Source organism: Myripristis murdjan, chromosome 4, assembly GCF_902150065.1.
Source record: "Myripristis murdjan chromosome 4, fMyrMur1.1, whole genome shotgun sequence".
Lineage (NCBI taxonomy): Eukaryota > Metazoa > Chordata > Actinopteri > Holocentriformes > Holocentridae > Myripristis > Myripristis murdjan.
This window is the reverse complement of record NC_043983.1, coordinates 19224749-19250009: the sequence shown is the minus strand read 5'-3', so window position 1 is coordinate 19250009 and position 25261 is coordinate 19224749. Positions and strand designations below refer to the sequence as shown.

The following is a 25261-nucleotide window of genomic DNA, read 5'->3' as shown; positions in this document are numbered from 1 at the left end:
GAGTTGTTAGTGGGAACAGGATCCATATGGTAAAACTATTTTCTGAGTTTCTTGAATGAGAAGATAGTGACAACGCTGATTTCAAGCGCCTTCAGTCTTTTATGTGGACAGTTAGTCATATAGTAATAATCAATAATTTTTTAAAATCTGCATATGTTTGAGAGAGAATATGTTTCGTTACAGTTCAATGTGTAGTTTTAAAGAGCATAAACAGGAGCAAGGCCAGAAATTTGGATTTTGTGGCACTCCAAATTTGGAGTTCCCGAGTTTCTAGGGATTCTGTTTTGGTCAGTATCATGGGAAATGTCAAGATGTGACAGTTCTTAATTTTGCTGATCATCTTTTTTCCCCTTAGCTGCCACGAATCACACACTCAGTGGCAACTATCTAGTAAAGTTTTGAAGATCTAAGTTGTGATTATGCCACAAGAGTGACCCTGAGATGTTCAGTGGTTGGAACTGCCTCCTGATCAAACGTTAATATGTTGTCCTAGTGATCTGACTTCAAGGAATTCAAGTCGAAAAAAGTGATTATCTATCCATGGTCACTAGTTTTTTATGGCAGTCTAATCTCAGCAAAGCAATATTCATGTTCGTCATATCGTTTTGGTATGACGATAAAGCTGCCTGCAGGTACAAATAACATCCATCTGCGCTTGAAGCCCACATGGAACTCACTCCAAAGTAAAGCGTTCACTCCGGTGTTAATACATAGAAATCCAATACCTTTATTTTACATTCATACATCTATAACATTGTACAATAATTTTAATGCAGTTAAAAAAGCCCAATTCAAAAACTAGTCCTGAAGATTTACAGCTCAAGCAACGATGAATTTGCATGTTTTAAGGTTGGTGACAAGCATTTAAAAATATATACACGCACACACACTCACTCACACGCACATACACACACACACAGGAATCTAGGACAAGTGGTGTCCTTGAGTTGTACCTTAATAGAGCTGGGCTGAATGAAGAGGAATTCAGTCACCATAGATAAAGGCACATTGAATACACAGTGTATATACAAACAAAATCTTGACACGTACACAACTTTACTGTAGGTTCTATAACAATGACCAAAACTGTAAACCTTCACTTATGAAAAGAAATTAAAAAAAAAAAAAAAATCACATCTATACAAATACATTTGAAGCAAAATATTTTCTTGGTCATAACAAAGCAGTACCTTGAAATGCATATTTCAACACTTAAGTTGCAGATTGGCTCTGCCAGCAGAGAGCAATCCCGTTGATATAATTACACAATATGTCACAATATTTATGCAGTTGCTCGCTTCATGTATGTTGACAATTGGCAACGATAGCAATGCCTCATGCACATCCTCATCAAAGAGCAGCAATCATCTTGATATGTTTTAGACTAAATCCAATTACAATGTCAAATGTTCACTTTTTTTCCTTTCACATGAATATGGCAACTTGACATGGTGTAACATGTACGTACATCTAGATAAAAATGTATAGACAACTCTTTATACAGCCGGAAATTCCATTATCTTAAAATATATGTACCACCCGTCAATCAAAATTTCAATACTTTCAGAAAAGTAAGTTCTTTGATATAAAATACGGTTTCTTCAAAAAATGGATTGTTTACATTCCATCCTTCTCAACAAAATAAAGCTTTATATACGTACCTTCAAAGCTTAGAAACACTCCCAACATAACTATATATTCATATCTATATAGAAACAATAAAGTGACTAAGACGCCATATGTGGCTCTACGTTCACATGTAGTGGAAACCCGTTTAAAATGGCGTACACTGCCAATTTATTTGTTTTATCTAATGAACACAGTGTGGCACTACAATTTTGGATGATTGTACAAGTTGGGGTCTTCAAATGCCAAGGTCAAGATCGCCCCTGTTCCCTTCTTCCAGCTCAGCACGCCTTTGTCAAGTCAGTCGGCATGTCTGTCGTTGACATACGGTATTGGATCTTTGTGTTGGTGATGGCTCCGTGCTTCTGTCGAAGATGCAATCGTAGCTGACTCTTGTGGCGGAAGTGCAAGTTGCATTTCTCACACTGAAAAAGGGAAACAATGCGACATTATTTTCAGATACTTCCCAGTCTTGCAAAGTGCCCATTTTAATTAAGCAGGAATTAAGGTGATTGTAACATTTTTAATTTCTCGCATAACGAGAACTTACATGGTAGGGTTTTTCTCCTGTGTGTATACGCAGGTGGCTCTTCAACGTCTGTAGGTGACGGAAGCGTGTTCCACAGATCTCACATGGATATGGCTTCTCACCCGTGTGGATCAACACATGGGCCCGTAGATGAGCGACCTAAAAACATGCAATGACACAAACAAAACGAAATTGGTCAAAAAGGGACATTCCAAACATTTTACCACCAGCTGCTAACTCCTGCGGGAACTAGGTGGTAATCTTTTTATGTCTGAGCGTACATGTATCGTTATATGTTATCATTTCTTTCCCAGGCCAAAATTAAATTCAAACTAAATTCTAACTATTATTTAAAGGTCTCACCTGCACAAACCGAGCTCCACACGTCTCACATTTGTATGGCTTCTCTCCTGAGTGGATGCGAGTATGGGTCTTGAGGTTAGCTGGTCTGTTGAACTGAGCACCACAAATATTACAGCGATACGGCTTCTCTCCTGAAAAAAACAAAACAAAACAAAACATTTCAATATAAAGCAGCAAAGGAGCATAGTCTTGGCAAAGCAGTCTTCATTTAGATCAAGAAAAAGATTGAGCGTTTATGAAGATAAAGTTTGCGTACCTGTGTGGACAGTCTTGTGGCTGGCAAGGTTGCCCTTGTAGCGGAAAGCTGCCTGGCAGCGGTCACACTTGTATGGCTTATCGCTGTGTACTTGAAGCATATGTTGCTTTAGGGCTTCATCCTCAGCAAACTTTGAGTCACATTCATTACAAAAGAATGTACCGTTTTCTGTTCATGAGAAATCGCAAAACAGAATTAACCTTGAGGCATAAATAGTAGATGATAATTGTTGATTTGCATTAGTCACCGGCATTTAATATTCAACTTTTAATGTATGTGTAAATATAAACTCACCACAACTGGAGTCTGAGTATTCTGAATGCAGTTCCGCCATCTCCTCTGCTAGACGGGACCCGGAGGTGTTAGGACAGACCTCCGAGTGCTGTGGAGACGGTGAGCCACAGGACGAGCAATTCAAATGGCTCAGGTAGTGTGAAGGGTGACTGTCACCATTTCTCTGAGATCCCTCAAGTGCTCTGGGGATATAAAACAGATAATCCAAGTCAGATGCAATTCTTCAAGATGGCAATAAAGGTTACAGTGCATGCACCCCACTGGCAGTCAAAAATGTAGAACAGTAAATTTCAGTATAACATTAGGCTATTTTATGCATAAGATAAAAATATATGGGTAAATATTTCAGGCCAAAATGCTGGGGAATATTACCATCGGCTGGTGTGCAAATTCATAAGTGGCGCAAGTGTCTAACACAGTGAGTTATAAAGAGCAAAAATAGCACAAATACTGTTGGCCATAATTATTGGTGAAATACTCCTTTAATTTATGATCCTTTCTGAAATTATCACAAAATGCTGCCAGTGTCTAATGGTCTAAGTGTGGTGCAATCTGGGTTAGGATTTACATGGTAAGCTTACATCTCCCTGTTGTATTTAAACAAGGTGCTTTAAATTGAATTGTTATGATGAAGCCATGCGTGTTACACCAGTGATTATGCCTTTGGCTTTGTCACCACCATGGATGTGCAGCATGCATTTGAGAGGAAAAAAAAAAGTCTCACCTGTTAATGATGTTGTTGAGGCGACTAGCCTGGGGCACAGGTAGATCCTCACTGTGCTCACTGCTCTTGGTTGTGGTTTGTGGGTCGAGGTTCTCCGAATCGCTAGGATGGAGGTAGGGTTGCAGGCCAAGACGCTGAGGGGAACGCAGCCCAGGATCCTGCAGCCCGGCCTCATCTTCCTTGGCACTCTGATTCAGGACAATGAACTTGTACTTCTTCCAGTTGCGAGCCTTGGGATCTGGTGTACCTTGCGGGGCTTGCGCACGGGCAGCTTGAGACAGGCCGGCATTCTTGCTACTGCTTGATTCTGTGGGGGAGTTGGGCTGGCAGTCTGATTTGAGGGGGCTCTGCGGGCTGCTCATCAGACTCTTGCGTCCAGCAGAGGAGATCCCCAGGGGGTAGTGCTGATGGATCATGTCTTCCTCTGCCTGAGGAGCATGCTCTTTACCTGTCTCCTTCTGCTGCTCGAGAGTCAACACAGGAAACACACGCTTTCTCGCACCAAGACCGATAGACTGACCAATGCCTTCATGGCTTTCCTTCCTCATCTCGTCATCTCTTCCAACCTCCCTGGAAGCATAGGTGGCGGCATGAATAATGCTAGAGGAGCTAGTGCCAACTGCCCTGGTGTATTCTGCCCTGATGGTGCTGGTGCTGTCATGCGGAGAACAATGCTTGTGGTGGATACCACCCTTTGAGAGGTCAGCAAAAGCATTTTTGGCATCAGTCAGCTTGCAGAGAGGGAAAGGGAATCCGGACATAGGAAACTGACCATAGAGATGATAGTTGCTGGGGTTACTGACGCCATTGAACATGTTTGCACCATAGGGCCTCCCATCCCTGAATGGAGCTACACGGCTGTGCAAACTGTCAACAACATCATGGGGCCGGTAAGCATGGACATCCTGAGGTAAAACCAAGGGACTGACCAAAAATTCATCTCTGGGCAGCTTGGCAGATGGATCACTGTGGAGAGGATAAGAAAGTTAAACACGGCACAGACATCATAGATTTTTGCCGATTTAAAAAAACAACAACAACAACCTATAACTACCAACCTGGATTTGATGAATCTGTGGCAGGTGTCCACAACATGGTCCATCTGCAAGTAGATGGCTGTGTTCATGATTGCCATAATCAGGCTCTCCTTCAGTGTGAGACGGGAGGTGTACATAAACTCCAGGAGAATGGCAAAGCCTTCTGGGTCCACTTTTGGATCCAGGCTGATAGCATTAAGGTTGCACTTGTGGGAGTCAGTAAAGATGGTGTAAAACAGCCCACTGCAGCCATGAAAAAATAAAGGAATGAGAAATATCAGTCACTTCATCTTCAAAACACCTGCTAAAAAAGGTGCTCATATCAACTTGACTTAAATAAAACACACACCTGCAAGCCATGAGAACGGTCTTGTGTGCTCGAAACTGCTGTCTGTTGACCAAGATAGTGACATCTGTGAGAATATCCCTGCTACGCAGCCGATTCAGGTTGAGCAGAACATCACTTGCATGGCGTGTGAACTGTATGCAGCTGTCTGCTGCGCAAGCCATTTTGTCAAGTTCTGGAAATAGAAAAACACAGATTATTTCACTGAAAAGTTTCTTGGTGGAAGTGTGTGTATTTTTGGTCCACAGCAAATTGTTCTTATGTGTTAAATCTCAAGTAAAGGTAGTTTTGAAGAAAATTAATTGGGTTAAGATTATTTACCTTCCTAAAATAATCTATTACCCGTGCAGCTCTTCTGCCACAAGGCGGCGCCATTTATTAAATAAACAGTGTCTAGACATTTTAAATTCAATTCTCTTATTTTCAGGTTCAACCACTGGTTGATAGGTTAAACATTTGCAGTAGTTATTACTGCTTAAAAACGGAAAGTGTTGTATAGCCCGCTGGATCTGGACAGAGAAAAAAATATTACACATTTAAACTGTAACCATCTTATTAATCAGAAAAACCACTCGTTGGACACTGACACGGATTAAAAAGAGCGCACCTGCATTTTCTAAACACTCCAGCATTTCGGGCGGCGATGACCATAATTTCTATATAAACTGCTTATGATGTCGATGTAAATAAATTAAAAATCTAAATTTGTATCAACCTAAATTATCATCAAATGCGCTTCAGCCTCTTACGCGCGGGCTGTATCTTAGGGAGAAAAGTTGAGCCAGAGTTTGACTTCAGTGGGACAGTATCTGATTTCCTATCAAGAGATGCTAGAATAAGATAATACTTGCGACTACCAAACTTTTTTTTTAAACTGTCACATAAATAACATCCTAACTATTAATGTATTTTTTCCACCACAAGATGTCCTCGCCAAGAGTGAATGTTCAAAATAACCCGGTGCAACTGGCAAGGTTATATTTCTAACAGTTTTCCTTGTTGAATGTATTAAGACTTGATAACACATTATCATGAGGCACCCCCAGCCTTGTTTTCGCCAATAAGATATAACACCTCTCCGGAGCAATAATTGCGATGCCAGTAAATAGCTAACATTTTGTAAACTCAAATAGAGTCAAACTTCACAACACATAAACACACACACACACACACACACACACACACACACACACACACACACACACACACACACACACACACACACACACACACACACACGCTGATTTATGGCAGTATCTCTTAGTCAATGTCAAGACTGAAGTCTGTAACTGGACACGTCCGAAAATAACGTGCAAGAATAGACCTCTGCCAAAACAGACTGGGACACTGCTGATAAAAGGGTGTTTAAACTATCACTTCCAGTCGTAGCCATCATCGCAAAATAAACAGCCATCAATATAAACAAAAGCACTTATTTTCAGAATAAACCTTGACCAATCAGTTTTCCTCTATCTACAGTGATACTAATTAATAACACATAACGCGTGCCTGATTTTAATGCATTTTTTTGGTATATAAACACGCTCTACTTTTAAGTGACAAACAAAAATAGTCTCTACACGAAACAACCCGTGAAGAAAAAAATACGAGGCGACACTTTTTGAAGGGCAGACTAACGCCAACTCAGTGTGCATCTTACAGTTAAACCCCCAGTGCAGTCAAAGAGTAGGTTATGCACATCATGCTCGACAGTCACAGTGGAAACATGAGACAACTTGGTGCGCCGATGTTTCTTGCACAGCGGAAAAAAATAACCCATCATCAACACTGTGCTGCAATATTTCCGCTACAATGTAACGGCAGCGTAAGACGGGTGGTTTAGCGCAGCCTTTGCGCTCCATTAGAGCAAATTACTGTCACAGCGAACACGAAGTAAAAATACCCTGAACCTGAGGCTACCGCTGACTGACGCGCTGCCAGCAAAGTTAGTCTGACAGCGCGCACAAGACGCCTTCACGGGATTTATTATTTTTTTTAAGTGTGTGTGTGTTTAACAAAGTAGTACGCTTTAAAAATCAAGATGCAGCACTGACACTGGTGTATCCATCCGAGCCCCGTACTGTAGAAACCCTGACTCTGAGTCTGGACAACGTAGCAGCGCACACACACACAAACCTGGCCCCTTTTTTTCCTCTTTTCTGTTTTTTTTTTTCTCTCTTTTTTATGCAATGTTACTTATCTAGCTCGGTCGCTGTTACAGTTTTACAACGTGATTCCGCTGTCACCACACTGTAAACGAGTATCAGGCTACGGTGCCACTGTTTTCAAGGCTGACAGAGAGTACTAGCGCAACATTGTAGCAGATGATCTGTCAAGAGAGTACGCGCACTGTCACTGGAGAAGCCACTCAAAGAGTACCACAGTTAAGACTCCCAGTGTTGAAACTGCCACCAAACACAAGCAACACCACCCCGGCTTCCACAAAATATTTTATACACACACTCGGAGAAACAGGTAAGTCTAAAACATTGGCAATACACAGTAGATAACACGTTCGCGCCAAATTAGAGGAAAAAAGGAATTTAAAAAATCACCTGGTAGCGCTTTCCTAGAAACTTCTTGCATCACCACTTCTAAGAACCCCAGTTCTAAGAATCAGACGAGCTCAATTCTCGGAATTTGAGCCTGTGACCGTACCACTTTCCCAGGGCAGGGGAGAGACGTTTTTTTCGTCCCGGCTGAAACAACTTCTTCACGGAACGGTTATTTCAATGAATATTATAGACGGCGAGTTTTAGCGCATTAACAGCGCTAACCCAGCGTTGCAGTAAGGATTGAAAACGGTATTATTTTACAGCAGAATGAGAGAAAGTGTCACATTATGAGCGGCGCCCCCCGCTTTTTTGGTTGCTTCCAGTCACAGGACGTCGGACTGGCGACGTCACCGGTTCCTTAAACCCAGCCCCCTAAATTCTCAGAACTAATTTATATTCCATGACTTAAGCAATGTGTTCTTTCGTTGCCTTTTCTCGCTTTTAACACACAGACCCTACATGTGCAGCACACAACCGGAGATCTTAATTAGGCCCATACGGACAGGTCGATGTGATATTTTCTTGTTTTTTTTTCTCTCCTCCTCATATCGAGAACTCATTTTTTTGTAGCCACATTCCCTTCAGGTATGCTGACTTCATAGATGCGGAATGCTGCGAATCACCGCCGAGGGTTTGTTGTAAAAGGCAGGCTTATCAAATTCATTATTCGAGAAGTCTGTAATGTTAGCTGTCAGTTGAATGCAGGTCATTTGGACGCGCTTTGCGAAGCTGTTTGGTTTTCCAGTTGAACTCAATGCATAGCGTAATTGGCACTCGGCAGGTTCAGGACGTGATTTTTAATAAGCAGTTTTCTCCGCTGAGCTTGTCTTATGTATATATATTTCCTTCAGAGGTATTCCCGACCGCAACTTTTTTAAAGTATATAATTTTTGAGCCCTTTTACACAGTGGCCATGCACTGACTGGCCCGAAACAAGGCAGAGGGGGAATTACTGTGGGTGCGATCGCATTGACTTCAAGACCAGACTGTAGAACTTGTTGCATGAAGCCAAGCGCAAGCCTAGACAGTGGCTGTGAGTATTTTACTGCATAGGATATCTAATATGCATCAGTGCTATGTTGAGCAATCTCCCTTTCATTCTAAATAGAGGATATAGTCTGACATTAGGAGTTGAGAACGAGCAGAAACATGTTGAAGTGGCTGATTTTATGGCAAGTGCATAAATACCTGGGTGAAATTAATAGAGTATCCTCCAGCATGTGTCTGAGTACACTTTGCATAACTTGAATCACCATACTTCCTTAGTTGGCTATAAACAACCCAGCTTCTCGAGAAACAACACTGAGCCCAACTCCGGTGTCCTGTTATCACTTGCTTTTTCAAAAGGGATTGATTTTATTTTACTTTACTTTTTTTTCTCCTCTTTGAATAAATGCCTCATGGTTATGTAATTGTGATTAACTGGGCAGGAAAGGTGTCTGTCACACTTGTCCATGTCAGAGGAGGTGCATATTTCAAACAAAAAGCACACTATTTTTCACCATGGATATGCAAAGTGAAAAATTCCTGGAAAATTAATTGAATGCATTGCTGTGATTCACCCCCACCCCCCCTTTTTTTCTTTTCTTTTTTTCTGTGTTTAAGGCATGTGTACTCTGTGTTGCATCATCTCTCGGAGTTGGGCAAGAATAAACTGAGTTTTTTTCCCCCAGCCTACCAGTATTCTGTTTTACTTTGCAATGTCTTGGTTCTGAACTTATAGCAAAGTAGGCCTCAGTGCAGAGCAGTGGCATTAAAAATTAAGTTTAATGGTGTGTTTTGTCTAAGCACTGGCTTTCATAGATGCGAGGGCGAGAGTGAATGGGCATCATTTGGCCATTGGTATTCATAACAAATCTGTCTTTTACTAACTGACTAATTAACTGCATGTGAAAAGGTTTATTAATTTCATGAGTAATGAGTAAGCAGTCAACTCTCACTGACTCACCTTGGAAACTTTGTTTGTGGTGGCTCCAAACCACCGATTCCCCCTCTTCTCTCATTCCGTTGACTCCCTGGCACAGGAGCAGCATCTGTTGGGCTGAAAATATCATAAATACAGTTTTTTTAAAAAAAAAATCAGAGAACAAATGATGCAGAACAGTGAAAGTGTGAGACCTGGCAGACCTAAAACTGTCACCTCTTCACTCTATAGAATTTATCCTCGGTATTTAAATAACACAAAATAACACAGGACCTTTTTTTTTATGCCAAAAAGACAATTATGCAATACCCTAACAAGTTAAAAATGTGTGATTATTTGATTTGTTTAGCCTGATTGCTGCGATAGCACAAAGTATGAAGCATGAATGAAATATTTTAATTATATAGTTGATATGCGTAACTGTGTAAAGACGTACAGGCACACAGTGACTGTCTGCGTGCCTTTCTGTCATTATTTTGTAACAGAACGTATCACTGAAAGTTGTGTGCAGTTACCAACAGTGTTTGTGTCTTAAATATTCAAATAAAATGTTGTCTTTAGTGCATGGCTCATATCTCCTATTCAAAAAGGCACCTTGTGTCATCTGGATTTCCACATGATCCTGTGACACTCATATGATACAATTAGAACATTTTCAGGTTTTGATTTGTCAAACTACACAGTGACACAACTTTTTAATAAAAAAAAAATAAATAAAATAAAATAAGAAAACCACAGTGTAAGAAAATCCTAAGAGATCAGACTCCGTTTCTATCAGAAAAAAAAAAAAAAAAAAACGATCCTGGGGAAGAAGTGAAGACAGAAAGAGCTGCTCTAAAGATAATTGTCTTTTGTAATGCTAAGTCTCAATGTGCAGGCCAAGAACAGAGGCTGATTGCACTTCCTCAGGTTCTTTCATGGTTTAAGTGCAGGATTTACCTCTAAAGCAGGGGAATCCAATAGAAGCACTTGGTCTGCTCTCACGTGTGCTTGTGTGAACGCGCGTGGGTGTGTGTGTGTGTGTGTGTGTGTGTGTGTAAGAGCAACCATCGAAAGGTTGATACTGTAAAGACCTCACTCCTCACTTACTACCTTTTTTTATACAGCATGTACCATTGTGTCGTCTTCAAAGAATACCTTGCAAACTTGTCATGAGCAGTTAATCTATTATTTTTGTTTTGGTGATGAGCAATAAGACACCGCTTCAACTTTAAAAGACTGATCATTCTTTATCTTCATGTTTTTTTTCTCCTTTTTCAAACACCATCGAGATGTTTGTGGAACTTTCCCCAAGTCCTATTTTTCAGAAAGAGATAAACAACATTTTTAATTATTTTGTATTTTTTTTATATTCATATAAAAATATCACTGGAAGATTTTGTCATTATTGCACTGGCAAGTGTAAACAGTAACATTTTCCAAAGCAACTTCTACTGATAGATAACCGGCAATGACATTAAGTTTTGCTGTCTTTATTAACACCAGAGAAGCCACTGGTGGAAGAACCTTTATCTTTGTCATACGTGCACGACAGAATGTGTAACAGGCATCCATGTGAATAAGATGCAGAGCCTTTTAATTTTTTCTTTCTTTTTTTTAGCCTTTGTGTGACGACATGCTCTGCTCTAATGTAAAAGACATTTCCCTCTGGATTGCCCAAGCATCCGCCCATCTGGATCCGGCATCCCACTAAAAACACTCCAGGTGTTCAGAAACCAATAGGGAAAAAAGTCTCCAAAATAATTAAGACACACGCTTTTACAGCAATCTCCGATTCAGCACTGCCAAATAAAGACTATCTTGAGCTCCAAACAAAGAGCAGCGTCAACTCTATTTCAATCCACTTGGGGGATGTTTAAGGCGCTCCAGCACAGTTATGCATAATGCACGGCCATAAACCATCCAGGAGTTAGGAGAGAGATGTGTAATTTACCAAGGCCCCATGCTGTGCCCAGCTATAGAAGGATGAGATAATTACTGCAAATCCTTGGCAAACTTTTACTCAACCAATTCTTAGCAAAAATAAATGACCCACTTACATGGGGCAGAGAAAGAGCACAGGGTAGCTGATCAATACCCCACATTTTAAATTTAGAGGTGTCATTCACAGCTCATTGTCACAGTTTGAATAGTCAATAATCCTTGATCTCAATCCAGGCCTTGTAATTAAACTATAGGTGGCCACTTTCAAGTCTTGGTTTCTTTCTTTGAATGGTTGGATATTCAAAAACAGTCGCAGCCAACAGAGGTTGTGACACTGATTCAAGTTTGCACAGCCCAGTTACGGGTGCACATTAAAAAAAAAAAGAAAAGAAAAGAAAAGAAAAAAAAATCTTGTACACCTCTGACACAGTGTGAAACATCTCTAAGCCGCATCACTGCCTACACTTGGTGCATGATAGGTCACTGAATAGAAATGCCCACTGACAAAAGCCTGAGGCCCGGAGGTTGCCTCACTTTTTTTTTTCATAAACTGCACATTTTTGTCTCGTTTCACAGCAAATTTCTGCCAACTTCAGTGTTCATTGTCAGCAAAGATGTGAGTGTGGAGTTTTGTTCTGAGAGGCATGATGCAACCAAGCTGTAACACCAAACAGATAATGCTGTTAGCTACAGAGGTCTTTTTAGTTCCTTTCTTTAAAAGAAATTCTTTTTATATTGTTAAGTTTCACTTTTTTAACTCCTTGAATCCCAGCAGCGTTTTTATTCTTTTGTCCACAATAAAGTTGTTTTATGTCAAACAGCATCACAAGTCTGAAATCGTGCTCTGGCTATATAATGGATGAAAAAAACGATTTTTTTTTGTACTTCGAGCAGTGCTGTATATATTATTTATACATTTTCCTTGATCATTCATTTGCAGAGATCATTAACATGTACATTTTGCATAGATTATAATGTCAATTAAATACATAGTCTCAAGTCCCTGATGCCCCTTCAGAAGTTTGTCTGAAGGTCATGATAAGGGCACTTTATTTGGAACCTTGGCTCTTCTGTGCCTCTAATTAATTGGGAAAACAGACAAGTTACACTCTGACGTGCATTAATGTCTGTTTGCAACAATGCTGCCATGCATGTCTCTCGCTTTGCACAGTCAGTGGGGTGAGAAGTTTGTTTTCATCCCTCTTGACAGTGTTAGGCATACAGAGAGATGATCAACAGTAAAGACTAAAAGAGATAAAAAGCTTGCTAAGGTTCGCTCTAATCCAAAGGGAACCCCTTAATTAGAGTGGATATGTAAGGCTGTTAATATTACTGTGAATGTGATCATTTTGGCACTGAAATCCACTCAGCTGTTTTTAGAATATTCTATTATATCACATTTCCTCTTCCTAAATAATTTGATACAGTACGGTCAATAGTTGTGCATCTGTTATAGGTCAGCCAGTAGGTCACTGAGCAAGTGTTTCAGCCGTGGAGTTAAAAGTTTACTAAATATACTCATGGTGGTCAATAATGAGGCTTGACACCTATGAAAAACTCTATGAAAGACTGCCTTTTTTCACATACTGCCTTATCAGTTATCTCAACAAGAAAGACTTTGGAGTAAGTTTCCCCAATGTGCCTGTGTGAATAACCTTGAGTTCACCAGCTTGCCCGTGCTAGCTACATGCTAAGGTTAGAGCCAGAGCAGAGACGTGTTAGTGGGCTAGAATTCCAATTTAGTCAAATCAAAGCATGTAGATTCAGGGCTTTCTCAAGGCCAGCTGAGAGGAGCCAGGAATGCAGCCTAAACTTGATGGAATTTTCCATGCATACCAGAAACATTCCCTTGTCAGTATGCCATCTGGTGGATGATGGGTCAGTTGCTTCAACAAAACATGAGAACATACACTGCCAGCATGCAGTTATAGCCACCATCCTAACCGTAAATCACCACAATATGAGTGTTTGTTCTGTTTTCCCCTGTTTTCACACGCTCCAGGCAGCAGAGGCAGGAGCTCGAGGAGGAGTTGTTAGATTTGGGACAACATCAGCACCGTAGTTTCAAAGCAGGAAAAGCCTTGTTATAGTATGTCTCCGTACAAATTCATTTGGGTCTTCTGATAGTATGTACTCTCCATGGGTGGAGAGGGCACATTATTACAGATTTAAATTATAAACAAGTGTTATTTGTTTTGCACCTCCCCTTTATAATGATATCCAATAGTAGTCATCTGTCTGGGTCAACCCCGTTCTTTCACTGCTGTTACAACAGCCATTAGTTTGTATCAAGCTTTTTAAATGCTAGAGTAAGGGTTGAGTTTAGGCTCCTGACTCATATCATTGTATCCTTTTCATATTATCATCATCATTCATTCATACTCATACTTGAAAATAAGCCTATACAAGTATTACACTGTCACTATTACTGTTTAGACACGCAAAAAATGTGTTTTAGTATTTTTATTCCATACTGTGATAATGATCACTTAGTAAAATGTCCCACCATGTTTCATTGTTATGTTCAGTGCTCAAATAATAACAGCCAAAAGTTAAGGAGAACACAAACAAATGCATAATTTCACAAGAAGTCATCCAGTGATGCAAATACAGGGATCATGAGATTTGATTTCAAATTGCATAGGCAAATTAAAACCCAAAATATCTTCTATTTTTCTTTTTTCTTTTAAAACAAATCCCTGAAACACTGGAAATCTTCCAATCTAGTACACAAGTTGTGGTTGCAATAAAGCATACACAAAGGTCACTCACAATACCACTGATATCTTGAAGTATTTTGTATGTTACTGCAGAAGGTGCTAGATTTATAAGCCATGATTGCTTTCATGCCTATGAATTGATATTAGAAAGATCTCTCATTCATTGCATCACCAAACCACTGGGTTTATTGATAGCCTGTGTTTGACAATGAAAAGATTCAACATTTTCATGTCATTTGGTATTTGACAGATATTGGATGAATTATTAAGGATAGAGACGAAAATTTTAGTCTAATGTAAAACTGAGGCCACAGTGAAATGGACAGAGAGCAGGCTACTGTATGAGTACAAATACATGTGAGCCTTTCATTTGAATAAGGGATGACACACAAAGCATTCAGATTGAATTTCAAGTGTGGTTCATTTGCATTGTTTTGCCAATAGAGATAACCTTTACGTTTTCACTGTCCTGGTGGAATCTTCCATTGTCAACAGCTATTTAGGTTTTGGAAATCCAACTGACCAAGGTCTGAAGTTGCCAAACCAGTTTGAATTCTTTTGACCGAGCATTGTAGTGATTTCAAACACACAGTATTCACTGCACCAATGAGAAGTGGCTCTGGGTATAGGGCTAATTGAATTTAAACAACACAGATATAACATATTGCAAGAAAAAACGTTTTCAGTTAATCGGAATGTTTTAGTGTGTCTGTATCATTTGAAGCCCACATCGCTGCCACAACCTCTTGTAGCATTACACTCCACACAACAGCTGTCAAATCCTTTTCTTTTTTCGGGACTCAGCTCAGCTCCTTGTCCACGCCGATGTCTTTGCCCTGAATTAACTATTGCGTCTCCCTCCTGGCTGCACTCGCTGTGCGCGCTCTCTCTCTCTCTCTTGCCCCTGCACCTCATCCAGCTCACTGTGGCCCAATTTCTTTTTCAACTATATCAAATTCTCCCGTGTTACATTGCTCTCTGTCAGGTCAAAGTAGCTGCCTGTATCCAATGCAAAAATGCTGGTGCTGGTGTACAGGGCCAGCTAAACAGGAACTGCACACACCTACCTCCAGGCCATGGTTCAATGAGAACCATGTGCAAAGCAGCAACAGTGTATTAGCACCTCCACCCCTTCCATCTCTTTAATATTAGGTTATATGTAATAGGCTAACTTGATGGTGATGGACAAATTTTACACATTGCTCTGGATGGGTTCAAGCAAAATTTCCAAAATGTAAATATAACCATGCATAGAGCATTGGTCAGTTTGTTCCACCAAACCAAAAAGTCTGTATAGCTAGTTGGGCAAATGTATTCAATAGATTGTATAGCAAGAGAATGGGATGTAATTAATTTGCATCCAAAGATGTAAGACCAGCTCCACTGCAGTTAAATCGCTTTTGAAAAAATATATATAAAAATGTTCAGATGCGAGATTCAGTGAATTCAGTGTCTGTGGTTGTACAGCCTCAGTGTATAATCCGGATGAGCTGTTTCATACACTTTTTTTTTCATGAAAAAATCTGGCATTTGCCCTCAACATATTTTGGTATCTGGACAGAGGAAACTGTATCTGCATCAACCATTTGCAGGCAGCATCCATTAGTATATAGGTGCAATTTCATGTCAGCTCTTTTTGGTGTCCTCCAGCCAAGGCAGTAAATGGATTTAAATCCAACATGGAAACATGGGATTTGGCTAGGATGAAAGCAATCCCACCAAGCCCCTGAAATCAACTGCTCTACCTAAAAAATAAATAAATAATTGAATAAAATTGTGAGCACTGAAATTCTGGCCGGTGTCGTGGATTCCAGGATCTGATAAACAAATATTTTCAGGGGTTTTAATGAATTTACACAAAACATAGGTCTCATTTACACAGCCTAATTATATACAGTACATCAAGGAGTTTTAAAATTTTAAATGCTATCAGTTTAAATGGTGTGTTTCATTTTTTTTAAATTTGCAAACAAAGAAATATATCCAGGTTGGCTGGTTGGTAGAGAGCTGTTTACATTATTTAATCCTTTTTAAGCACACTGTATTACTATTGTCAAAAATGTAACAGCTATAATTTGAGATTTGCTTGTTTTTTTTTCTCAAGTATAGTGTAGTAGGTGCAGTACAGTGAAGTGAAGCTCCTGTATCTCTTGCCCAGTGCTTCCATGAAAACCAGCTGTACCGCCCGAGAAATGGCAGGTTGAAGTGGTGATTGCATAAACAAAGCGTGTGCTCCATATAATAACGGAATGACAGCTCTTGTATACACAACAGGTCTGAGCTCTCTGCACAGTGGCATAACCACAAACTGTCATACATTATAAAGACACTTGTCAGTTTATCTGTTGCAGTTTGTGCTTTGCTCGCATGACACAACAAACATTTTGTGGCAGTATCACCTGTGAATTTGAAGGGAAATTAACCACATATTTCAGTCTGTGTTATGTGTGTATTAGTTAGACTGCTGAATTTAAATTCAAAAGGTGTGTAGACTTTGAGCAGTTAAAGGTTATGAAATAACCTCTTCTTCTGTTATTTTTTTGTGAAAAAGTAAAGGGGGGTAATCTGTTTGACCAATGTTAACTTTATGTTCTACTTCAATTTTTGTTTTTCGTATCTTTTGTACAGATATGGAAAGATTCTTGAAAGGCAGGACAAAAAAAAGATTCAAAATAAAAAAAATCTCTTGGGTCTTATCTTAGCTCAAGACATAAGTCTATTTTTCCCGTTTTTGCATAGATAAACTTCTGATGGCATCAAAATGCATTCAGCGCTTGCATTTGCTTGTCAGATGTCAGTTGTTTTATCAAGATCCTTTTCAACCAGTGCTTTAAATGCGCAGGCTTTGATGTTTTTTTGTAGGCTTACTATTGTTAATGTTTATGAGATTAAGATTTGGGACTTCATGGGATTCAAAGTGTATTGATTTAATCTCACATATTAACTATTCATCACAGAAAATTTATGAAAATATATTGCTTATCAGCTCATTTAAATCCAGGAGTTACAACATCGCTGGCTGTCGTTATATATCATTGTGTATTAGAGTCTTTTGTTGTCAAAGTAGCACACATACCTGTTGTCTATGCCTCAACCATAATCAGAAGGAGAATGCAGCTCATTTCAGGAGGTTTATTGCCGTTGACATATAACTGTAATATACTTACCTAATTTACACATCAAGTCAGTTTCCATTGCAATACCAACTGTTAGTCTCATGTACACAAGATAACAGAACATTAATGATTTATTATGATCAAGACCATTGTGTTTACAGATAGACTATTGGGTGTTGTTATTGCCGCTTGAGTATATTTTCTATGAAACAATGTGGACAACAAATCTTCAGTTAATGCACTTTATATCTTTGATGCAGCTTTGTATGATTCCAAAGTAATTAAAAGTACAATGTTTCAGGAATTCTTACTTAAAAAAAAAAAAAAAAACTTATTTATGTGTGGAAGGGTTGCCGAGAATCTAAGTTCCTCATTCAGTTATCTTGCCTGCACTGAGGTTTAGTCATTTTATAACTTAAACAGTTCTTGAGAAACATAAAATAAAGGAATCAAGAAACAAATAGGTCTCACCTTTTTTCTGCTGGAAGGAGTGGGGCATGATGGGATCTGTAGTGGGAATCACAAGGCAGTGCAGAGTCTTGAGTTCACAGCTCTCAGCCAAGCTCAGTAAGCGAGGAGGCCTCTGGTGTGCTTCCAAAATGTCTTTTCAGACGTGTCAGTCACCTATTTCAGTTATTTAGTTTGTCTGCCTCACGTTAGTAGGATCCGGAGCACCGCAAAAAAAAAAAAAAAGAAAAAGAAAACAAGAAAAGCAAAGAAAAAAACAGGCTTTTTTGTTTAATTTTTTTTTTTATCAGGTGTTTTTCTGGGAAGTGGCGAGATGATCCAGAATGCAGAGTCTGACTGGTGCTCAAACCCTCCTGAGTGACAGCTAAAGCTAGAGAGATGAAGCTGTCTTCAATGCAAAAGGGCACTAAATCTCTGTCTGGCGGTGACAGAGCAGCTGTGGAGAAACCTCGGGTGTCGTTCTTCGGCAGGATGGGATCGCTTCTAGAAAAGCGGCACGGCAGCAGGCTGAAGTGAGTCAAGTCATCTGAGCACGCTTCATGTTAGTGAAATGGTCCACAGGGCATCACTGGCTCTCTAAGCTGATAGGCCGTCTGCACTCTAGCGTTCATTGATTGTAGCACTCAGTCGCTCCACTTTCCACGAATGCTAAAACCATCAGGCAGGCTCAGTTTTGGAAAAAAGAGATTAAACAGCCTGTAAAATAATCCCAGTTTTCTATATATAATACATTTGAATGAAGAAGAGTCTAAAATCCCATTGAGCCACGGGAACACATACCATAGACTAGCATTGGCTTTAATGTGGAGAACCTCTTGGACCCCAGGCCATCTGCCAGATCAGAGTTTTTCACATACAGCAATGACACATTGTTTTATAAACAGAGCTTTTATACAACAAACATTTCAGTGTCCTAGAGCATTAATCTACCTAAGCTGATCTCAATCCATGGAACTAGATATTGCTCTTTATAACTTGTCTTGCAGAGGGGGTGTTATTACATCACACCAGCTGTCATGTCAACCTGGCACAGCCAATAGGAAGGCCAGTAATGTGCCCGTTAGAGAGAAAATTAGGAGTAAAATCCCAAAAAAAGTAAAGCAATTTAAAAAAAAAAAAAAAAAAAGCTGTTAATCTTTTCTGCCCTATCTTACATTAGTTATGTGGTCATGAACTTTCAGTATTATCACATATTTCCTGTGTAATCTCATGTAATCAACTCGTGTCGTTTCTTTTTTTGAATGCAGTGCAAAAGAGTTGCTATCTATGAAGCACTTCAAAGAGACACCGTGCAAAAGTATTGTTTCCATGTTTTAATCCTTCCATGTGAATTCATATTGTTAATGTAAAGGCAATATGCTGAATGCTCTGCATCAGCGTATGATTTGTCTTGACGCCTGATGCTGAACTCAAATTAAATGAATACACATGCTGTCTGTGCAGTTAAGCTCACCGTATTGGGTAAGAAGTCCCAAAGCTCTCACTATTAAGAGTGTTTGATGCTCCCGCTACTTTACTGTGCATGGCAATGAGAACCAGTGCGTCTCTGTTTGTGTTGACATCATTGCAAAAAATAAAATTTATTTAAAAATATAAGGTATATGGTAGATTTGTCTGTATGGCAGAATCTACAGTGTGGTCAACACAACTGTGGGTTAATCCACTGGATGAGTGGACTAATATTCAGCCAATCCAGCTAAACCCAAATTAGTCCAACACATTTCCATCATCTTTTCGAATAAAACAGTCCCAACAATCTGAGCTCTGAGGGTACTGATGGCAAATGACCAGTGAGCCCTCAGATCCCTATGATCCAGGGATAAACTTCTCATGAAGCAGCTTAAACCTCTGAATTGACACACTAATGAAAGCCGACAACAGGTCAGTCCCTATGAGGAAAACTTTGATGACTGCATTGTCCGCTCACTGTCACCAGCCACAGTAAAATATAAAGGACCTGGGCATTGCTAATGATGGATAACAATAAAGAAATCAAGACTGGCTCAATTTCAAGTCGTCGGCCCCATCTTCTGCTGTGTGCTGCTTAAGAGGACGGCTTGTGTAGAGCAGTGTATGGGTGACCTTAATCATCAGAGGGATATTTGGGTTTTATTCTGCAGCAGTGCAGTACATGCGGTCATCACTGTGTTCAACTCATCGCTGGCGAGCATATAAAAAAAAACGAGTGGGGGCATGTTCGGTTTGCAAAGTGTAATCCATATCATCCCGTTACAGAGGCTCTGCTGCCATCGGCCTCAGGCCAAACAGCGTCAAACACATTTTGATGTTGATAATGATGTTGGATTATGCTGTCATCTGATGTAATTTCGGCCTGCGTCAAATTAACAAAAGAGGGATCAAGTAAATTCTTTAAAAGGGATCATTTTTTGTTGCAACCTTCTAGATTTGAACTTGATTTGATTTAATGAAATGTTTATTTGGGCTTTTAAAGTCCTAATAGACATCATATTGCTAGTTTGGCCTTTCCTATGGAAACATAAGATCAACAATTCAGAGTGCCCTCCCTGTCTACAGCATGACTGGCCCTGACCACGCAGTAAATCACAGGATGTACAAAATAGACATGTCATGACCGGTGACCATGCGCCACTGCATACACCTACTTACTTTCCCAAGAAAAACATGACCCATTCATTTTAAATGTGTCCCTCAAGGAGGTTCTGATGTGATGCAACCTAACTGTATAGATTATTAATTTATCAATCTAACAGGCCTGTCAAATTCATTAGAACTGTTTGACCTACTTACGGGTTTGAAGTCTCCGAACTTTCATAAGTAACCATTTGCTGTGATTCAGTTTCCTGGAGCAATAACAGGTTGTTTGTGTACATGATAACCTTTCTGAGAACACACTGCAGGTAATTATCATTCCAGTAAAAGGATAATGCTTCTTTGTCATTTTTACTTACGTGCTATCATGGAAATCTGTAATCTAGCTCACTATTAACCTTGTTTTGTGCCAGCTTGGAGCTCCCTGTTATCCATGGCTGCTGCTATCAGCTCTAATAAAGGTCAGAAGTGCGTAATCTCATGCTTTGCATTAGCTGGCATTTATAGAGTGAAGGGAAAATATACTTCTGTGAGACACAGGGTACATGTAAGAGATAATTGTAGCTGACAGCTCTGTCTGTGCACATTCTAGGATTTTCTTTCTTTAATGCAGCCACACAGAAAGCTTAATAATAGGAATATACAGGATCTGTGATCTGCAGTATCCTGTAGAAAATCTCTGTCCTGCTGCTGACTGGAGGTCAGGTGTGATTTTCATATGTCATGTTTTGGTTTGTTGATGATTCTTTGAAAGTAGATTTATACAAAATATACGAATATTCAAAACAAATATTTGAAGAGAGAACAGGCAAGGAAACTGTTTAAAGGGCTTGTATGTTATTTATTTACATTTTTATTGCTTTTGAAGAGTCCATGCAAACATCATCAGGGAAAAGACAGGAAATTTTGTTCACTCGCCCAAAACTGGTGTATTGGATGGGCTTCTGTAACATTGTTATCAGTGTCTTTCAGTGTCAGGCGTTTTGAAGGTTAATGTCATCAAACACTGAACAGTGGGTGTAAGCCTCCATGGATGTACTACAAACTGCAGTATCTGTCTTTTTTGCTGTGACATAATTTAGTTCCAGCATGTTGCCTTGTGCACCGAAAGACATGGAGGCTGTAAAATATCAAGTGTCAAAAGAAATGTTATGACTTGCTATGTTTTCAAAAGATATGTGTTTACATAAATGACATATCGTGCAATTTGATAGTTTGTCTTTGAAGGAACAAGTTTACACTCAAGAGTCTTAAAAACTTACTGAAAATGATACTTTTACGTGGTATAGTCTCAACCTTGTCAAGTATTTGAGGATTTCTTCATTTTGTATTAGTACTGATTTTGTCATTGTACTGTTTAAGACAAAAAGTATGAATTATTGATCATGTTTTTTGCAGGGAAAAACAATCAAACTTTACAGGCATTCTAACATGATAAACATAAATATAGCACCTTGTTATCGGTGCTTGGGTATTATTTGTCTCTTTTTTCAGGTAAATCATGTTTTTTTTTTCATAAAAATAGAGGCTGAAGTTTGGCTTTAGTGTTTTTGTGTTTTCAGTTTATTTTTGGGACTTGTTGTGATGGACTGCATCACCTCAGTAGCTATGTATGTTGAATACATTTTAATATAATACTCTCAGATATGTACAGTATGCATTATCCTGTAAATGTACAAGTCACTATGGTTTATGGTCCATATCCTCTGCACAGAACAGCCAGCAGGAAAACAAAACTTCAGGAACTGATTTTTCTCACTGAATTCAAAGCCTTAGTTAGGGCTAGGCAAGATGAATCTGTTGGGAGTTGTTGCTTTGAACACGTCGTCTCACTCTTCCAAGCTGTGCCACTGCTCTGCTCTCCACTCCGTCTCTCTCTCTCTCTGTGTCTGTTTTTAGGTGTATCTTATTTGTTTGTCTGTTCAAAACTTGTGTAGTTCTTGGCCAGGTCTCCCTTGCAAAAGAATGTCAGAAGCACTAACCCAGTTAAATAACAAACAAACGAATGAATGAATAAACTTCCAAAAAAATAAATAATTAAAAATAAAAACAACACTCGGCAAAAATAAATAAACCCACCCTCCACCCACCCATCAAATTTATAGATAGATAGATAGATAGATAGATAGATAAATAGATAGAAAGATTTTTTCTTTCACAGTGCATGCCTGTGGCTTTAGTTGAACATCATTTTGTTTCATAAAGAGGAGTATCACTCAACTCAACAATTCATAATGTCTTCAAACTGGTCAAGGCCAGCTTGATCAATATTTTTCTAATGACTGTGAAGTAAAATGTATGAAGGAAAGCCTAAAAACTCGGACTCCAAATGGCCCCACACCACACAGCTAAGCCAGATTATACACCACTGCATATGGTAATTGATTTTCACATGAAGCACTACTGACCTCCCCTGCATCCAATACTTGGAAATATTGTGCCTATTAAGGCAGGCATCTGCTTCCTGAATGCTGCATCTCAACTGAAGAGACTAAACCTTGGCTGTATTTTGATTTATGGAGGTAGTTATGTTTCTTTTACAGGTTTCGGGTAAGGTAGGAACAATAATTGAGGTTAAACACATGCTTTTTTAATTTTATGTTATTATTTTATATCAAATTGTATATTGTGTAGTCCAACTACTGAAACTATACTGTATAAAAATAAAGCCCATATGCACAGTTAGTGGCCGTAGGCTACATGTTGTCCAAAGTTAGGTTTATGGTCAATAATATATTAACAACTCAACTGCTTTGTTGTTGCTGGAGAAAATAGTCATCTGAATTGATTTTCTACAGGGGTAAAAAGTTGATGTTTATTGAAAAAACAAGTGCCATTTTAAATGACAAACCCTGAAACTGATTTCATGATACAACGGCAAAATCCTGCTGCTTTAACAGCTCTTCAAAGGTGCAGCAAGCTCATAAGTACGGATCATTTATGCTGAAATTTATAAACCTTTGCTGTAGGCAGGGATTGTCTCTGTCTACCATTTTAATACATATTTACATGCTAAAACATAAGAATTAGAATTCATTAGTGCAATCTCAGGTCTAGATCTAGATCAGGAGTTGTTTGATTAGTAGCTTTGGGACATTGTTTTTGTAGTGAGTCTGCCTGTCTCGTACTTTTGTTTTTCCTTATTTGGCGTGACTTTCAGTAATGTGGTTGTGCTTGAAGATTAATCTCTGCTATCTCAACTCTAATTAACAGAGCATGCATAGTTCCCAAACACATTTGTCGTTGTTGTTGTTGTTTTTTTCTGCAAATAACTTCTTGTTGTTGTTTTTGTTGTTGTTTCTGTGAAAAGCACCTGGACTTGCCTGCCGACAACTTAGGGATTATGGTGAGATATCAAATAATATTATCTTCCAATTAACAACAGCTCATTTTTTTTATATTTGATAATTCTGCTGATTTACAGATCACAACATAGCTACCTTGCATGATATCGCCAATGTCATCAGCCATCATTTCCTGAAAACTGCTCTTTGATACCTTGAGAGTTGCATGAGCACCTTGACGGTTTGTAGAAAGACAATTTTTGTGAGTAAAAAAAAAAAACATTTTTCATTTGCTTATTTGGCACGTAGGTCGAAAACACGTGCTTCCCTTTTGTAAAAGAGTACTTGTGTGAGTGAGTGTGCAGCTGTTCTCTTTTGTATAGTGTATGAGGTTTACCTACTTCAGAGGAAGTGGTGTAGGGGAGAAGACAGTGTCACAAACAGCAAATAAAACAGGATTTCCGATGCTGGAAAAACTGAAGCTTTTGTCACAGAAAAATGTGTTGTTTAAAAACTTTTATGAGATGAAAATGAAAGTTTTGCTGGCCAGTTTATGCTGTTCTCTATTGACTGTCATTACATATTTTACATCAATAAAGTTCAAACAACATGACATAGTTACATTCTCAAACAGCTCACCAATTTGAATTATTGGTTGTGGTAGGCCCCGTGTGTATATTTCTTTTTATATGATGCTGTACATTGAGGATAAATTGAAAACTGTCATGTCAATGACATGCATAATTACCATTCCCTGGCTCCTGAACATCAAAGAGTCGTTGATTTCCACTCACTGAGCATGTTAATTGGTGCTTGATTGATAACTTGAGTTCACAGGCAATGGCAAATGTCTTCTTAACTGTTCCAGGGTGTCTTTTTGAAATCAGCTTTAAGAGTGGAAGAAGAATCACTGGCGGGCCCATTAAAAAATTGCCAGTACGCACACTTGCAAATAAGCTGTCACACATTACAAATGAGATTACCTTTTCAGTGTGCCCTGGAACTTCTTGATGAGGGGATCCATGGATGAAACTGAAATAGCTGAAATCGCTCGGTTTATCAGCGTGCTTGATCTTCAAGTGCTGTTTATGGTTTCTTCATGCATGGTGAAAAAACAAGTTTATACACTGCTTGCAGCACAATGTAATCAGTTCTAGTAAACTAAAAATTATTGTTGAATAGATATGGCTCAGACTGAATGACTTTGTTTAGGCCTCTAAAAGAATGACGGAGCTTTAATTGCTTTAAATGTGTTTCATTACACCACTTCAGAAACACTAATGTGTTATTATATCATTCTTAATTTCTTTCGTGTATAGGTCAGAAAGTGCAATAAGATTTTGACTAACATCACTGCAATACAGCTATAGGCACACAATCAAAGGTGAAAGAGCAGTTATCGTATTTGCATAAAATCCAGACCATGCAAATTAATAGTCTACTTTGCATGGCAAAAACCACATAGGTCAGGGAAAGATAACATGATACTTTTATTGGACATTTAACAGTAGTTTGCTTGCATCAA

General features: G+C 39.1%; 2 protein-coding genes across 4 annotated transcripts in view; one reads left to right on the top strand and one right to left on the bottom strand.

Moving 5' to 3' along the window:
- Positions 1-1119: 1119 nt before the first annotated feature.
- bcl6aa (BCL6A transcription repressor a) lies at positions 1120-18070 on the bottom strand. Of its 3 annotated transcripts, XM_030048854.1 has the most exons (10): positions 17885-18070; positions 9679-9771; positions 5179-5350; positions 4851-5072; positions 3793-4758; positions 3069-3250; positions 2775-2942; positions 2519-2649; positions 2177-2314; positions 1120-2051 (listed from the first exon to the last, which is right to left on the bottom strand). In XM_030048854.1, exons 1-10 carry the CDS (start codon positions 17910-17912, stop codon positions 1908-1910), a joined length of 2244 nt encoding a protein of 747 aa, XP_029904714.1. In that variant the 5' UTR covers positions 17913-18070; the 3' UTR covers positions 1120-1907. The 3 variants fall into 3 exon arrangements, with proteins under 3 accessions (XP_029904714.1, XP_029904716.1, XP_029904717.1); XM_030048856.1 differs by lacking the exons at positions 9679-9771; positions 17885-18070 and adding an exon at positions 7731-7767; XM_030048857.1 differs by lacking the exons at positions 9679-9771; positions 17885-18070 and adding an exon at positions 5497-5700.
- The window catches only part of lpp (LIM domain containing preferred translocation partner in lipoma), a 179331-nt gene continuing 162192 nt past the window's right edge, over positions 8123-25261 (top strand). The window contains exons 1-2 of the mRNA XM_030048859.1: positions 8123-8763; positions 18172-18393. The gene's annotated coding sequence lies outside the window, so the exon portion shown is untranslated. The remainder of the gene's footprint in view (positions 8764-18171; positions 18394-25261) is intronic.

What these genes read in the sequence shown, in the direction of transcription:
- bcl6aa (XM_030048854.1), bottom strand. Translation starts at nt 17,912, where the DNA reads ATGCCCCACTCCTTCCAGCAGAAAAAAG. An exon ending in CCACAAACAAAGTTTCCAAG is followed by an intron (nt 5,351 to 9,678) that starts GTGAGTCAGTGA and finishes TTCTATTTCCAG; the next exon opens with AACTTGACAAAATGGCTTGC. An exon ending in ACCGTTCTCATGGCTTGCAG is followed by an intron (nt 5,073 to 5,178) that starts GTGTGTGTTTTA and finishes TCATGGCTGCAG; the next exon opens with TGGGCTGTTTTACACCATCT.